Consider the following 18,348-nt stretch of genomic DNA (forward strand, 5'->3'; position numbering starts at 1 on the left):
GGGGGGGGGGGGGGGGGGGGGGCGACGGAAAAAAATATTTCCTTCAATAAAAAATTTGTTTTTAAGAATAAACTTTGGGTTTCTAGAACAGCCAGATCAGATAATGGAACTTTGACAATAATTTTGACTGATTACTGGCACAAAACTCTTCAATCACCTAAAACTTTTTAATTTTATGAAATTCTTTCATATTTCCAACGTTGACTTTTTGATCTGACAAAATGAATTGGATGAAAAACGAAAGATCTGCTATCGTGTAGTGGTATTTAAAATAAAGAGATCAAGCAGTGATCCTCAAATTTAAAAGTGCACACATTGGATATCAAGATCAAGTTTCAAGATAAACCATATCCACACAAAAATTACCTTCTCAGAGGCCGAATTTAAAGAATTTGAGCGGCGGTTTAAATTTAAGCCGCGGCTTAAATATGGTTGGTTCCACTTAAAATTGTATCAAATGTTTCAAGAATTAAGTCGGCGCTTAATTTAAACCGGGTTTTGGTAGATTTAAACCGCTGCTCAAATTCTTTAAATTCCATCTCAGGTTGCATAATTATTAGAATTAGAAAACTAGACATTGAAGCGAGTAATCAATTACTTTTTTATGATTTCTTACTTGGCATTCATAAACTCCAGTATCTTCTAATTCTACAGAATTCAGCTGAAGATTCCAGTCCAGAGATCCAGCAGAGTGAAGCAGTTTCAACCTAGACATAGAGAAGGATTAGTTTTAAACTAGACATGGAGAAGGATATTAGTTCAAACCTAGACATGGGGAAGGATTAGTTTTAACCTTGAAATGGAGAAGGATTAGATTCAACCTTGAAATGGAGAAGGGTTAGTTTCAACCTAGACAAGGAGAAAGAATAGTTCAAACCTAGACATGGGGAGGGATTAGTTTTAACCTTGAAATGGAGAAGGATTAGATTCAACCCTGAAATGGAGAAGGGTTAGTTTCAACCTAGACGTGGAGAAGGATTAGTTTCAACCTAGACATTTAGAAGCGTCAGGTTCAACTAAGACCAGGAAAAGATTTGGGTTCTTCCTGGCCCAGAAGAAGTGTTTGCAAGAGCCTTTTAGGTTCCGATAAAAAAACTAAATCTGCAGATGGAGAAAGGAGATATTGTTAGTTCTTTTTATCAAATTTTCTACTTTAAATGTGAGATATTTCTTGTCCTAACTCCTAGGATTATTTGAAATAGTAGTTTAGAATGCACACAGAAAACATTTAAAGGAATAAATCTGTTCTAACTACTCTTCCATGAAATATCAAGGATTTAGGGGATTTTGAATATAGTTTTAAACGACCATTAATTCATAAGTTTCATAGATTTTTACAACATTACCATTTGTTTTCATTTAATACTCGGCCATTTTTAGATCGAATATGGTATAAAAATCTACAAGTCATTTAAAAATATAACACGGCCACTAAAAATTTTAAAAATACGATAGATTTATGTTGACAGTTGCTTTGGGATTAAAAAGTGTTACCTAGGAGATGACGAAAACATGATTTCTCCGAATGTTAGAACTGTTAAATCCGGAGTCCTACAACATGTTCAACTGTTAAATTCGGAGTCCTAAATCATGTCAAACTCTTAAATCCTGAGTTAAAACACGTTCAACTGTTAAATTCGGAGTCCTAAAACATGTTAAACTGTTAAATCGGGAGTCCTAAAACATGTTAAACTGTTAAATTCGGAGTCCAAAAACATGTTAAACTATTAAATTCGGAGTCCTAAAACATGTTTAACTGTTTAATATGAAGTCTTAAAAAATGTTTAGCTGTTTTATCAGAAGCAACAAAACATGTCCTTCCTTGGTTTATTATTTAAGGTTTTTTTCTGCCTTAAGTATGAAATTTTCAAAACAAAAAATTAATTTTCTGATTTCAATTGAATAAATATACTTATATCAAATGTTTTCACGTGTTTCTCTACATAAAAGTTTTGTTGAGAATTCATTTTTTAAATATTTTAAAGGAATGAATGGCAAAATTTCAGTATATTTGCACGTCAGCATGTGTATATTTTAGACCTGCATAATGAAAAATGAAAAACAATGAATGAAAAGAATGTAGTAGGTACAAAACACCCAATGGCAATAACAAAATGCCCAATGTTAAAAAACGCCAGAAACGAAACGGCCAATTACACAACTCCCAATTCAACAAAACGCCCAATGCAACAAAATGCTTAATGTTAAAAAAACTCCCAAGGCTAATTACAAAACTCCCAATTCAACAAAACGCCCAATGCAACAAAATGCTTAATGTTAAAAAACGCCCAAGGCTAATTACAAAACTCCCAATACAACAAAACGTACCATCAAACAAAACGCCTAATGAAACAAAACGCTCGATTACAAAAACACCCAATGAAACAAAACGCCCAAATTAAACCAAACGCTCGATAGATGAAACCTGATCCATGAATAGATGATACCTGATCCATGAATAGATGATACCTGATCCATGAGTAGATGATACCTAATCCATGAATAGATGATACCTGATCCATGAGTAGATGATACCTGATCCATGAATAGATGATACCTGATCCATGAATAGATGATACCTGATCCATGAGTAGATGATACCTGATCCATGAATAGATGATACCTGATCCATGAGTAGATGATACCTGATCCATGAATAGATGATACCTGATCCATGAATAGATGATACCTGATCCATGAGTAGATGATACCTAATCCATGAATAGATGATACCTGATCCATGAATAGATGATACCTGAACCTGATCCATGAATAGATGATACTTGATCCATGAATAGATGATACCTGATCCATGAATAGATGATACCTGATCCATGAGACTGAGACTGAACCCAGATCAAGAACTCTACATGGAAGAACAACGGTTCCTCCTAAAAATCATGGTTTCTTAAATCTTTTTTCCTTTTTCTCTTTTCCCTTTTTACATTTCCTAATTCTTTTTATTCTTGTTTTCATGTCCGCTTATTATTTTTTGTTGTCTTTCACCTTCCTTTTTCCGTCTTTCCCTCTTTTCTTCCTCTACTAGTCCTTTCTCCCTTCTCCCCCCCGGTCGAGAAAAGCACGGAAAGAATTCCCCCTACTTCGAAAATATGTAAATTAGAAAACAGTTCGACCCTAACAATAGATAGATTAGTTTTTTTTTTACAGGGGCAGAGTTGGGATTTTCAGGGTGTGCGTACTGTAAAGTTTTAGAATTAGATTTTATGTAAAGACCGTGAAATATAAATTGTATATATGTATATATAAAATATAAAATATAAAATATAAAATATAAAATATAAAAACCTTTTTTTCCTTTGTTGAGCAAAGGATAAAAATTAAATATATTTTTATTGATATAAAGTTAACCATTACTGCTCAGTTCAACTAACAGTTTAGGTTGAGTAGATGAAGGGGGGGGGGGAACCCGTTGTCTTCTTAACTATCCCTGTAAGGGGGGGGGAACCCGTTGTCTTCTTAACTATCCCTGTAAGTTTAACTATTAGTATTTCTAATGATAGTTTTAGAATTTTTGTGTAAGCAGAGTTATTCAAATGTGTGTTTCTTTAGAAGATTAAAGAAAAACAAAATATTTTATGTCAATCAAGCAGTAATAAATATAGATGTAAGCTTCAGTGATAACCAGAATACGCTGGAATAGTAAGAGGACTTTTAGAATTAAGTTATAACTTTAAAAAGATCAATAAGGTATGAGACACAGCAATTGTGTAGCGTAATCAGACCCATTTGACTAAATTAGTGAATTTATAAATGTCTAGTAAGACTATTTGCTTTGTAACAACATCAAATACACTTATATATTAATTAAATGTCGTATTCCCATTCCATTGTTTTCTGGTTATCACTTTAGTAATAATAAAAACAATTAATTATGATGAACAATTGGTTTTTGGCAAAGGTTTTGTTCAGAACTCAAATAATCTACAAGTTTGAAATATAAAAGGTTTACACAATCAGGCTGCAAAGATATAAGGATTAGAAAATTTAAGTTAATGCAATCAATGAACATTATATTTAATGTAATTATTCGTTTTGATTTGCTGTGTGAGAAAGTTCAATTTTTTTAACTTCTCAACTCAATGTCTAGTTGTCTTTTAATAGTTCCCATCTAAAACCACTAACCAGTTGGTAGATATGATTAAATGAGAACTACGTATATCCAGTTTAAGTGGCTCTCACGTTCATTAAATCTGCCCAAAAACCTCTTAATACCTTTTCAACAATATTTTGTAGAATTTTTGTGTTTAAATATCGGAGTGACCATTATAACAAAATGAAAAACAAATATCTTTATCATTATCTTTTATCGGCTTAAAGATAATTATTATCTCTTTTATCTGTTCAAAGATGATCATTATCTATTATCGGTTTAAGGATGATCATTATCTTTTATCTCTTAAAAGATTAACATTATTTCTTATTGCTTTAAAGATGATCATTATCTCTTATTGGTTTAAATATGATCATTATCTCTTATTGGTTTAAATATGATCATTATCTCTTATTGGTTTAAATATGACCATTATCTCTTATTGGTTTAAATATGATCATTATCTCTTATTGATTTAAATATGATCATTATCTCTCATTGGTTTAAATATGATCATTATCTCTTGTTGGTTTAACGATGATCATTATCTGTTATCTCTTAAAAGATTATCATTATTTCTTATTGGTATAACGATGATTATTATCTCTCATTGGTTTAAAGATGATCATTGTCTCTTATTCGGTTATTGATGATCATTATCTCTTATCTGTTTAAAGATGATCATTATCTCTTATTGGTTTAATGATGATTATTATCTTATATTAGTTTGAAGATGATCATTATCTCTTATAGGTTTAACGATGATCATTATCTCTTATTGGTTTAAAGATGACCTATCTCTTATTCGGTTAAGTATGATCATTATCTCTTATTGGTTTAGCGATGATCATTATCTCTCATTATTTTAAAGATGATCATTATCTCTTATTCGGTTAAAGATGGTCATTATCTCTTATATTCGGCTAAAGATGATCATTATCTCTTATTGGTTTAAAGATGATCATTATCTCTCATTGTTTTAAAGATGATCATTATCTCTTATCTGTTTAAAGATAATCATTATATTTCATTGGTTAAAAGATGATCATTATCTATTATTGGTTTAACGATGATCATTATCTGTCATTGGTTTAAAGCTGATCATTATCTCTTATTCGGTTAAAGATGATCATTATCTCTTATTCGGTAAAAGATGATAATTATCTCTTATTGGTTTAACCATGATCATTATCTCTTATTGGTTTAACCATGATCATTATCTCTTATTGGTTTAAATATGATCATTATCTCTTATTGGTTTAAATATGATCATTATCTCTTATTGATTTAAATATGATCATTATCTCTCATTGGTTTAAATATGATCATTATCTCTTGTTGGTTTAACGATGATCATTATCTGTTATCTCTTAAAAGATTATCATTATTTCTTATTGGTATAACGATGATTATTATCTCTCATTGGTTTAAAGATGATCATTATCTCTTATTCGGTTATTGATGATCAATATCTCTTATCTGTTTAAAGATGATCATTATCTCTTATTGGTTTAATGATGATCATTATCTCTCATTGGTTTAAAGACGATCATTATCTCTTATTCGGTAAAAGATGACCATTATCTCTTATTGGTTTAACGATGATCATTATCTCCCATTGGTTTAAATATGATCATTATTTCTTATTCGGTTAAAGATGATCATTATCTCTTATTGGTTTAATGATGATCATTATCTCTCATTGGTTTAAATATGATCATTATCTCTTATTGGTTTAAATTCAACCATTATCTCTTATTGGTTTAAATTCAACCATTATCTCTCATTGGTTTAAATATTATCATTATCTCTCATTGGTTTAAATATGATCATTATCTCTTATTGGTTTAAATTCAACCATTATCTCTTATAGGTTTAAATTCAACCACTATCTCTTATCGGTTTAAATTCAACCACTATCTCTTATTGGTTTAAAAATGATTGTTGGAATAGATGTTGAAACTGTTTGATGAGGGTTCCCCAAGAAAATAAATCATATATGGATGACAATAGGAGAACCGGAGATATACTGAACATGCACCGAATATGAAGAATTGTGTTCAAAATTAAATAATAATCCTTGAGAAATATTTTTCAATCGAAGCAACGGAACGATTTGAATTTAGGTTATAATTAAGATATTGGAGAATGGATAATTGGACTACAGAATAATTTGAAGCAATCATAATTTAGAAAATTAGTTTCTCTCTTATAGTTTCATCCTGGATAATTTAGGTCAGTAATCAGGTTCATACAGTGCAACGCAACAAAAATTAAACTAAAAAGACAACATTACCATTACTTTTATAAATCTTACTGACTTGAAACTTTTCAACAGACGCTTAAGTATACAATACATTTCGTTTCAATAGCCAACAGTTATAAATACGTAAGGTTCGCTTTTCTGCTTAAACTTTACATAATTCTAACTCCAAAATATTTTTCGAATTTTTCTGATTTAATTAATCTCCTGTTTAAAGTTTAAATTTAAGGTTTTCCAAATCTATCTGCCCAGTGTCAAGTGACATAGATCTAAAACGTAGAAGCACGTGTATTGCAATCATAGATTTTAGAAATAGAACAAAATATCAGAGAGTACCAGTAAACAGACAGGGAGTACCAGTAAACAGAGAGTACCAGTAAAAAGACAGGGAGTATCAGTAAACAGAGAGTACCAGTAAACAGAGAGTACCAGTAAAAAGACAGGGACCAGTAAACAGAGAGTACCAGTAAACAGAGAGTACCAGTAAAAAGACAGGGAGTACCAGTAAACAGAGAGTACCAGTAAAAAGACAGGGAGTACCAGTAAACAGAGAGTACCAGTAAACAGACAGAGAGTACCAGTAAACTGACAGGGAGTACCAGTAAACAGACGGAAGTACCAGTAAACAGACAGGGAGTACCAGTAAAGAGACAGGGAGTACCAGTAAAGAGACGGGAGTACCAGTAAACAGACAGGGAGTACCAGTTTAAATAAACAGAGAGTTTCAATAAACAGAGAGTACCAGCAAACAGAGAGTAACAGTAAACAGAAAGTACCAGTAAACAGACAGGGAGTACCAGTAAACAGAGTTTCAATAAACAGAGAATACCATTAAACAGAGAGTATCATTAAACAGAGTTTCGATAAACAGAGAGTTTCAATAAACAGAGAGTACCAGTAAACAGAGGGTTTCAATAAACAGAGAGTACCAATAAACAGAGAGTACCAGTAAACAGGGGGTTTCAATAAACAGTGAGTACCAATAAACAGGGAGGCCGAATAAACAGAGAGTACCAATAAACAGGAAGTCCAAATACACTATGTAGTATGGATTTAGTACGTACAATATGTACACTATGCATCATAGTACGTTCAATATGTACACTCAACATCTTGTTCATACATATTGTACACAGTTCATCTAGTACGTAAATTATGTACATCTACTCCTTCTACTCCTACTGTATGAAAACTGTTGCATCTAGTACGATACGTACACTATGTATAACAATTAACAGTTTGAATACTTGGATTAAACATATTTGAGGTTTCTAAACCTAAATTGAATTAAATCTTCGATCTTGCATAATTCATTGATTAACCGTAGTTTCAAAACTTAGAAAACTTTAATCCTCCACTTTGCCAAATTAGGAAAATGTTTTAAATTAGGAATTTGTTTATCAAAATTTGTAAAAATAAGAATTTCTTCATTGATTAGTTAATTAGAAATTTCCATGATAAGTGGGGGGNATTCATTCTCATTCATTCTCATTCATTCTCATACATTCTCATTCATTCTCATTTATTCTCATTCATTCTCATTCATTCTTATTCATTCTCATTCATTCTCATTCAGTCTCATTCATTCTCATTCATTCTCATTCATTCTCATTCTTTCTCATTCATTTCATTCATTCTCATTTATTCTCATTCATTCGCATTCATTCTCATCCTTTCTCATTCATTCTCATTCATTCTTATTTATTCTCATTCATTCTCATTCTTTCTCATTCATTTCATTCTCATTCATTCTCATTCATTCTCATTCATTCTCAGTTATTCCCATTCATTCTCATTCATTCTCATTCAATCTCATTCATTCTTATTTATTCTCATTCATTCTAATTCAATCTAAATGTTTATATTACTTTAACAAATTACAGGAAGTTCTAAGAGGGCCAAAGCTTTCAACTCTTTCGTAGAATTGAAGAAAGTTAAAGAAATGACTCTGGTAATCTTTTATATAGTTATGTAGCTAGCTTAATAGAAATTTCGAATTTTTACTTTCTTTTTTTCTTTTTATTTTTTTCTCTTTTTTTCTTTCTTTCTTTCTTTCTTTTTTTCCTTTTTTTTCTTTCTTTCTTACCTTTTCTTTCTTTCTTTCTTGCTTTCTTTCTCTTACCTACCTAAAATTTTTTATCTACCTATATATCTACCTACCTATCTAGTATCTACTTACCTACCTACATATATATATATATATATACCTATCTACCTACCTTATACATATATTCCTGGACATGTACCTACCTACCTACCTACCTAAATAACTACCTGGATATGTTGTGATATTCTTGTTAATATTTGTAAGTAGCTGTGGTGTATTTGTAGGTATAACTGGTAGCCTGTAGTTTAGTGCAGCCGCTATAATGGGAACATCTACAAAACCTAACGTCAAAAAAATTGTAAAAAATGTATTTTAACAGGTGTTTACCTCCAAGACTTTGATTGTCGGGGACAGTTATTGCAGTATTTTTTGGGAAAGATTAGCAAAGGAATTGAGTCTTTGTCAAAAACTATAGATTTAATCCCTATTTCTTTGCAGCTCAATGTCGTATACTTTAAATATTTTAAACTATGAATTCTTTCAGTTCAACAAATCTAAGTTTGAAATATCAAGGATAACACCATTAGGTTGCAAATATTTAGGGATAAGAAAATTTGTGTTTGTGGCAAAAACTGAATTCCTTTCTACTCATAGGGCTTTTTGTTTCGCATCTTAGGAAGCATTTTAAGCTTGTAAGAAATTAGATTGTTGAACTACCAGCAAGTCACATTTTGGATGAAACAAAAAAAAACCATAAAGATGATATAACAGGGAATTAAAAAAAATCATTTCGTTCGTTCCAGAGAAAGAAAAACACACACACAATGATTTGTAAGTTTTTGTTTAAAATACTGCTGACAATGTTATTCAGATATTTGAGTTTGAGAAATGAGGTTAATTATGTTAATTGGAAACAGATGAACCCATAAACTATTTTATAATGAACTCCATATTGAACTGTTCTGTTCCATGACCGGGCCGGGTCGGCTATCCACCAGGTCTGGTCCATGACCGGGCCGGGTCGGCTATCCACCAGGTCTGGTCCATGACCGGGCCGGGTCGGCTATCCACCAGGTCTGGTCACCATGACCGGGCCGGGTCGGCTATCCACCAGGTCTGGTCCATGACCGGGCCGGGTCGGCTATCCACCAGGTCTGGTCAATGACTGGGCCGGGTCGGCTATCCACCAGGTCTGGTCCATGACCGGGCCGGGTCGGCTATACACCAGGTCTGGTCAATGACTGGGCCGGGTCGGCTATCTACCAAATCACAACATCAAATGGACCGTCAGTCAACCAGGTGAATGCTGTTTGAGACTTTGACACTGTGCTTCTAAAGTTTTCTTTTTCTTTTTTGAAAATAAGAATTTGTTTCTAAGGGACTGTATGCACATTTTCCAATTTGTTTCTAATGGACTGTATGCACATTTTCCAATTTGTTTCTAAGGGACTGTATGCACATTTTCCAATTTGTTTCTAAGGGACGGTATGCACATTTTCCAATTTGTTTCTAAGGAACTGTATGCACATTTTCCAATTTGTTTCTAATGGACTGTATGCACATTTTCCAATTTGTTTCTAAGGGACTGTATACACATTTTCCAATTTGTTTCTAAGGGACTGTATGCACATTTTCCAGTGACTCAATCGATCCAATTCTATTTAGATGTTCAACCAAAACAAAGCATAAAACTTGGGGGAGAATTTACAGAGACTATATATTTGGTTAATAGACATGAAGAGATTATTTCAAAAATGTTTTTAATTTTTTAATTTGTATCATTCTTAAACAATCCGTTACTTCCTTGTTTCATTAAAAGTAAAGAATGAGATTTGAATAGATTGATCATACCAACGTTGCGATCTCAATTGGCTCTAAATAATCACAAAGCATGTTAGTAAATTCTGATTGGATAAGACACTAACGGATTGTTAAAACTAGGCCTGGACAACTTTTCGTAAACGGTGACGGACATTTTTAATGATTAACTCAACCAAAATACAAAAAAAAAACTTTTTTTGATATTAATACCATCTAATCCAAGGTTCTGGATTAAATTAAAAAAATACATATTTAAATGGAGTGTTTCGCGAAAAAATAAAGAGGATATAGGCTTACGGCGAAAAATAATTTATCTGTTGCGTATATAAGGAAAATTGTTAAAAACGATTTATACTGAAGAACATAGCATCCATACAAATTCAGAAAGTTGCAATATACGAATCGGATCGTAAAAAAACAATTTAATTTCAAACAAATCATTCAGATATTACAACCTATTTTTCGACGCATTCTTTTATAGTTAATATTTCATAATATGTTTTATTCGTCTTGTATACAATACACTTAAAACGCCGAAATAGTTGGCCGCCAGATGTCTCTGCTCTCGATGCTTTAAATGATTACACATGGCAGAGATACCTAGCGGAAAAAAGTCGATTTAACAGCATTGTAAATAAAACAAATAACAAATATTAAAATTTCAAAGGTTTACACCATCAGGTTTAAAAGATATAGGAAATAGAAAATTCAAATTTGTGGAAACATTATAAACCAGTAAATAATAAAACCAATATCTCATCAAATAAAATGTTTGTCCAACTTTGAAGATTAATCAGTTTTGAATTTAAGTTTAGCAACGCTAAATCTTTGATTCAAGGAATTTTAAGTTTTGTCAAGTTTAAACTTCTTCTTCCTAAAACTATTATTGCCACACATATTTTCTGTAGCCAACTTGTAAGTTAAATTAGTTTCTAGAAATTAAAGATTAAAGAGACGGAACAGTTTCTAGAAACCACAGATTAAAGAGACAGAATAGTTTCTAGAAACCACAGATTAAAGAGACAGAACAGTTTCTAGAAACCACAGATTAAAGACAAGGAACAGTCTCTAGAAACCACAGATTAAAGAGCCAGAACAGTTTCTAGAAACCACAGATTAAAGAGACTGAAAAGTTTCTAGAAACCAAAGATTAAAGAGACAGAGCAGTTTCTAGAAACCACAGATTAAAGAGACGGAACAGTTTATAGAAACCACAGATTAAAGAGACAGAATAGTTTCTAGAAACCAAAGACTAAAGAGACGGAACAGTTTCTAGAAACCACAGATTAAAGAGACGAAACAGTTTCTAGAAACCACAGATTAAAGAGACGGGGACAACTTTAGGTATAAGTACACCAGCAAAAAAAATATTTTGTTTAGTACATTGATATAAAACATCAACATTGGTCAAGTAGATTATTATAAAAGATGGCCAATGGTCGAGTGCACTAGTATCTATACAATACATATAAAATTGTAGTCTCTGTTTGTCTGTTTGTATGTCAGATCATATCTCAGTTAACCTTAAACCAATTTTCCTAAAATTTTTATTGGGGAACTCGGGAAAACCACGGGAATGTTCTTTGCTTGGTCTTGGGATTTTAAATTGAATAAGTTTACTAGTATGTAGAATAAAAATCACTGTTTGTCGAGTACACAAGTATGTAATAAAAAAATCACTGTTTGTCGAGAACACTAGTATGTAGTGTAAAAATTACTATTTGTCGAGTAAACTAGTATGTACAGTAAAATCAATATTTGTCGAGTACACTAGTATGTAGTATAAAAACCACTATTTGTCGAGTAAACTAGTATGTACAGTAAAATCAATATTTGTCGAGTACACTAGTATGTAGTGTAAAAACCACTGTTTGTCGAGTACACTAGTATGTACAGTAAAAATCACTATTTGTCGAGTACACTAGAATGTAATATAAAAATCACTATTTGTCGAGTACACTAGTATGTAGTGTAAAAATCACTATATGTCGAGTACACTAGTTCAGAAGTGCAACTAGTAAGGGGGGCGGCCGGGCGCGCGCCCAGCCCCTAGCACCTGAGAGGTGGGGGCGCGCCCCCCCCTGCAGAATGAAAAGAAAGAAAGAATGGCGAAAATCAGTATCACAGGAATAAGAAAACCAATAGAGTTAAAGTAGAAATTTTATTACACAATAGTTAGTTTTAAAAAGAATATTTTTATCTTTCTCAATTCTCAAGGCTAAAGGCTATTGTAAACATTTAATGTAAAAAAAAGCTCTGAACTGTATTTTATTTGTGTTGAGTTTATAGAGTACTCGTAGATATCAAACTTTGAATTCTTATGGTAAAATATTCCAAGTTTGAAATATCAAATGTTTACACCACTCGGTGCAAAGATTTAGGGATTAGAATATTTGAGTTTGTGGCAAAAACTCAGTTCCAAATCTAGAGAAAATTCTGAACCTGGCAAATTTCTAACTGATTATCATATTTGATAACTAACAATATTTATCTTCTTTGACAGAAGTTCTGTAAAATCGAAAATGAATTTAGATTATGAATGTTGGTTAGATCAATCATTAATTCAATAACTTCAAGAGAAAAGGTAACATTATCTGTCCTTTTTCAATGTAGATGATTGAAATTATTATTTACCTATGTATTTTAATGTTTTTTTCCAGAAACTATAAATGATTATTTCTTGCAATTTAATCTGTAATTAAACCAGGTACTTAAAAAATACTCTTTTGCGATTCGCACACATATTCAATGAATTGACTCATATCATTCATTTCACAGCTGTTGGAAGTATAAATTTTGTAAAAACACAAGAACAAAAAATCGATTTGAATTGAACACAACCAAATCTGCATGCAACAACTTAAAATTTCCTTTTTTTTCGACTTCAAACCCTTAAAAAAGCACTTTTGTTATTGAAAAATTTTCGAAAACGAGGGGGATACCCCCCCTTAACCTCCCCCCCAAACCCTAACTAAATAATATATTGCCCCCCCCTAGCAAAAGTCCTAGTTGCGCCTCTGCCCTAGTTTGTACAGTAAAATCAATATTTGTCGAGTACAGTACAGTGGCTAAATAGTGAGTACACTGCATAGTATTAAAGATAATAAACCATTGGTTGAGTATATTGTTTGGTTTAGTAACCCCACAAAAACGTCCAATTGAAACCAATTCCCAAACTGTAATTGTCTTTTCAATTGTACACCCTGTTTTTGTATTCTGTTTTTACAGTACTTGCATCTATATTCTAAATTATGTTTCATTTGAAAGTAGAATGACACTTTGGAATTTTAGCAATGTATTCCGCTGCCGCTGAACTGAGATAAATTTGTCAAAAGATTGTGGAATTCAAAAAATGAAATGTCATAACATAAATATTAAAATGTATATAGTTTGCTCGATGTAAAATACAAAAACATATTTTTAGAAAAAGTTAGTTTTTTTCAAGGGGGATTTGGAAAACTAAGTGGGGGGGGGGGCTAAAAAATATAAAAAGTTAATACTTTACCATTGTTTTATAATAAATCAGTAGTTTTACTGATTACTACTTTGATGATAATAATTTAAAACAAGAAATAATATAATTTTCGGGGTCCTGGGCTCGTAACTCTAATTAAGTTTTAAAGGGAGTGACCGGCTATGTAAGGTAGTTGATCTACGTATGCAGTGCTGTGGAAAACTTCTTTCGGATTTATTTGAGACACATTAAACTTTTTAAAGATCTGTAAATCCTGAATTTTAGCGCAAATTCGAAGTTCTAAACTCCTACTTTGGCGGTGGATATGTTTTCAGAATTAGTTTTTTTAATTAAGATAAACTTTTGTATTTTTTAATTCTATTTAATTAGTTCTTTACATAAGTTCATTTTTATAGAAAACATAAAAACGCATTTATTAAGCTTTCTGAATTTAAAACGTATTAATTTTATCTTTAGTGAAAAGGGAGTCTAGGAAGAAAGCATCATCACCGGAGTGCTACCAGAGACCCCGTCCCACCAGAGACCCCCACCGCTACCAATATTGTAACAAATTCAAGAAAACACGAAGACGATTACTACTGTGTAGCGAAGTTGACTGCGCAAGATTTACAATACATAATACTATATCCGCTCCAAATGTGTCTCCTCATGTCCCATGACGCAATCCTGTTCTATGTTGACGCAATCCTGTTCTATGTTGACGCAATCTGGGTTGGGAATCTCGTCGAATTAATCTAAAAATAAAATCTTATATTTCTAACAAAAATAAATGTTTACAATCTTTTTCTGGCAGAGCAATCGACGGGTGAAAAAACTATTTCTACTACCATATTGGAGATTTTGTGAACACATACTACGGTGAACTAGGGTAAGTTTGAACTTAAACTGGACCCTCCCCATGCGAACAAAAATTGTATGGGAAAATATTTAAAAAAAAATAATTGAAATGATCAGGGAAACTAATGTTTGGTGCCATGACAAACTCCTGAAAGACAAACTCCTGAAAGACAAACTCCTGAAGTCCAAAAATCGTTCTCTAGGAAATTACCTAGTTGTATTATTAGAAAAGAATATAATTTAGATTTAAATATTTTTTAAATTTGATATTATGGAGTTTGTATTTCAGAAGTTTTTATTTTCAGGAGTTTGTCTCGTCAGGAGTTTGTCTCGTTTGGAGTTTGTCTTTCAGGAGTTTCTCTTTTCAGGAGTTTGTCTTTCAGGAGTTTGTCTTTCAGGAGTTTGTCTTTCAGGAGTTTGTCTTTCAGGAGTTTGTCATGGCGCCCTAATGTTTATCTACAGTGAAACCATTAATAACGAATACATCGGAAGAATTTATCAAATGTCGTCTTGACAATTTTTCAATGAGTTTTATACTATATTTCGTAAATTTCAGTATTTGTGAAAATAATTAAATAGCCTTGAATATGCAGGAACAGTTTTAAAGAGTTCCATATAATGATATAATCATTTAATTAAAAAAACTAAATATCTGCAACATTTCATGATTAGAAAGTAAAGAATACGACATTTGATGAATTCTTTCGATGTATTCGTTATTAAGGGTTTAACTGTACTTTCTTCAGAAATGAATTGAATTTATTCTAAATCAAAGTATCATGAATATTTAGTAATAAAGTTCTTATAAAAATCCGCGTAAAAAATTGCAATGAAATAAAGGATTTAATAATACCGATGTGAATCGGTCATGCACCTCTCTAAACGGAGAGTCGCTGAAAATTACAACGAAAGCTAATTTTCTCTCTCTATATATTAAAAACAAATGCATTTTGGTTATTTTTTTTATATTTTACAATCTAAAATATGGACTCTACGAACATAAGAATGAATTGCAACTTTAAACTTTTCAGAAAGTCGAAAAAAAAATTAAGGAAAATAACACTTGATGCCGGCCACGAAAATTTTTTCTAAAATTTGTATTGACTCTTTAACAAATGAGAAAGTAAAAGAATATTCATTATTCTTTACAAATTCCAACATTAAACCTAAAGAAGAAAAATTATATTTTTTTCCTTTGTGATAAACTTTAACCATTGTTTTAAAATTTTGTAATTTTTTTAATTATTCTCACAATTTTGGTAGAAAACATCACATTTTCATAAAATATTACAGTTTTTCATTTTGTTTCTCACATTTACAATAAATTTTACGTGAATAATTTGAAAACCTCCAAGAGCTTAACAGTTAAAAGAAAAGGAAAGCTTTTTATCAAAATATTTTGAAAGATAAAAAATCATAGACCAATTTCTTAAAGGAATTAAGTTTTTGCCACAAATCTGATTTTCTAATTTCAATATCGTTGCAACCCGATGTCGTAGACCTTTAATATTTCAAACTATGAATGCTATTAGATCAAATAATGTAAGTTTGAAATATCAAAGGTTTACATCATAAGGTTGCAAAGATATAGATTTTTACAAAAACTGAATTTGTGGCAAAGACTCAATTCCTCTACCCTAATGGTGCCTGATGTATGCATATATATTATATTATATATATATACCTGTCTTCCAGTTCGTATTTTGATCTATCATATGAAGCAGCCGGTCCTACCACTTCAGGACAAAATCAAATAAAATCAATTAATCAAATATTAAAAATATTTCTATGACAGATCAATTAAGCTAGTCAATAAATTGAACAACTCTTTAATCAATAGATCGAAAAAAAGAAATAATCAAATATCAGATCAACTGTGAGATCGATTTTAAAACAAACCTATTAATTAGTTATGTAATCAATGATTGGATCAATTCCATCATCAAAAATCATGGTTTCTATCAATCAATCAATTTTGCAATCAATTATTGAATTATCGAGCAACCAATTAACGAATAAATAAATAAATCAAATGATCTTTCGATCTCCGATTAATTAAAAGCATAATATTTTAAACGCTTAAACAGAACTGATGGATAACGGTTTGGAAAAAACGAATAAACATGAATCTTTAAAAAATTCATTAAATTGTACGTTTTTGAATTTCAAAGCCGAGTGCAGCAAGAATTAAAACCGTGTAAGAATCTATTTTTTGTACTTAATCTTTTAAATCCACGCCGAACTCAACAACAGTAAACAATTGTTACGATAATACTAACAATAATAAAACTGCCTTTTAACATTAACAGTATTAATTTTACAGGTGAAGAGTAAAAGAATTATTTATTCTAGAATCAGGATAAAACTATGCTGGGTCATAAATTAAAATTAAATCAAATTTAGTTTGTTGTAAAGGAATTGAGTCTTTGTAACAAACTTTGATTTTCTAATACCTATATTTTTTCCACCTGATGGTGTAAACCTTTGATATTTCAAACTTGGATTTTTTCATCTAACAGAATTCATGGTTTGAAATATCTAAGGTCTACGGCATTTGATTACAAAGATATAGAGATTAGAAAATCATAGTTTGTGACAAAGACTCAATTCCTTTGGATCATTCAGTTCAGTCTTTTCTTATCCAGCAAGACCTGGATAAGAAACTAGAGCGTGAAAAGACGTGCTAAATATTTAACAAAAACACTACTGAGAAATCAACCTTGTCTTAAACAACAATGATAAAAAATGTCCGGTCAAATATTTACAACAAAAAACGATTAAAAAACATATTTAAATGTATCAAGCAAACTATTATTTATCAAGCTCCAGTAAGACCCATACAACTGTTAAATATGAAGACGACATTTAAGAAATCTTATGTGTATTATTCGATGTTATATATTATAAAGCTTTGTAGATTATCAAAGCGTTGGCAGGTTACTCATAGTTACTACCGCCTTTTACCCGCGGTTTGTTCTAAATTATGGTTTAGCAGTGCCCGGGGTTGACGTGCAACTTAAAAAAAATTCTATACATTTGTTTTTGCCTGGGGGATACCCATAGATTTCATCAAACATTTTTGCAATTTGGTTCAGCCGTTTGGCCAGCTAAAGCAAACATATAAATAAGCAAAGAGCTTTATTATATAGATGTCAAATCAAAACTTGAGACTAACAGTCGTCTTCCTTTTCCACAGTTTTATCTAACCACGTTTTCTAATCTATGCTTGGTCGTCATTTTTCATACAATCACATCACAGTCCTCTGCTGCTTTACTAATTGTAAATTGGCGGTACAGTCCAAAGTAGGACTGCAAAGGTTGGCCCAGCTCGGATATTCAAACGTACACTGGTGGGGCGAGGTACAGTCCAAAGTAGGACTGCAAAGGTTGGCCCAGCTCGGATATTCAAATAAAAACTTCTAAAATTATCATTTACCAACATTTTATCAACCTTTTTCATATATTATATTTGTCTATTTTTCTTTGAAAGTTTTTCAATGTGACCCTGCCTAAGTTTAATGAGGAAAGAAGAATTAAGAATTTTCTCCACATTTTAGTGCATTCTGAAAATATCTAAGAAAATCAACATTTTTAAAACATTTCGTGAAATCAAAGCATTTCGTTTATCTAACTTATTCTAAAGATGTCTCTAGCTCTTAGATCATTAAGGACTTGAGTCTTTGCCACAAACTATGATTTTCTTATCTTAACATTTTTTAAACCTAATGCTGTCGACCTTTTATGTCTCAAACTATGAATTTTGTTAGATAAAATAATCCAAGTTGAAATATGAA

The 18,348-nt window shown here is 31.4% G+C and overlaps 1 protein-coding gene across 3 annotated transcripts in view; it reads right to left on the reverse strand.

Moving 5' to 3' along the window:
• The window catches only part of LOC111712562 (hemicentin-2), a 23,035-nt gene extending 4,892 nt beyond the window's left edge, over positions 1 to 18,143 (reverse strand). Inside the window, exons 1-8 of one of the 3 annotated variants that reach the window (XM_023487213.1) lie at positions 18,064 to 18,143; positions 16,239 to 16,290; positions 14,372 to 14,451; positions 9,214 to 9,219; positions 8,637 to 8,756; positions 2,828 to 2,891; positions 1,495 to 1,551; positions 617 to 707 (exon numbers count right to left, since the gene is read on the reverse strand). In XM_023487213.1, coding sequence (XP_023342981.1) covers positions 617 to 707; positions 1,495 to 1,551; positions 2,828 to 2,891; positions 8,637 to 8,756; positions 9,214 to 9,219; positions 14,372 to 14,451; positions 16,239 to 16,290; positions 18,064 to 18,106 — 513 coding nt within the window. In that variant the 5' untranslated portion in view covers positions 18,107 to 18,143. Of the gene's footprint in view, positions 1 to 616; positions 708 to 1,494; positions 1,552 to 2,827; positions 2,892 to 8,636; positions 8,766 to 9,213; positions 9,220 to 14,371; positions 14,452 to 16,238; positions 16,291 to 18,063 lie in introns of all 3 variants that reach the window. The other 2 variants (XM_023487214.1, XM_023487212.1) reach the window with 2 other exon arrangements.
• Positions 18,144 to 18,348: the final 205 nt, after the last annotated feature.

The sequence above is a fragment of the Eurytemora carolleeae genome, unplaced genomic scaffold, assembly GCF_000591075.1.
Source record: "Eurytemora carolleeae unplaced genomic scaffold, Eaff_2.0 scaffold1285, whole genome shotgun sequence".
NCBI classification, from domain to species: domain Eukaryota; kingdom Metazoa; phylum Arthropoda; class Copepoda; order Calanoida; family Temoridae; genus Eurytemora; species Eurytemora carolleeae.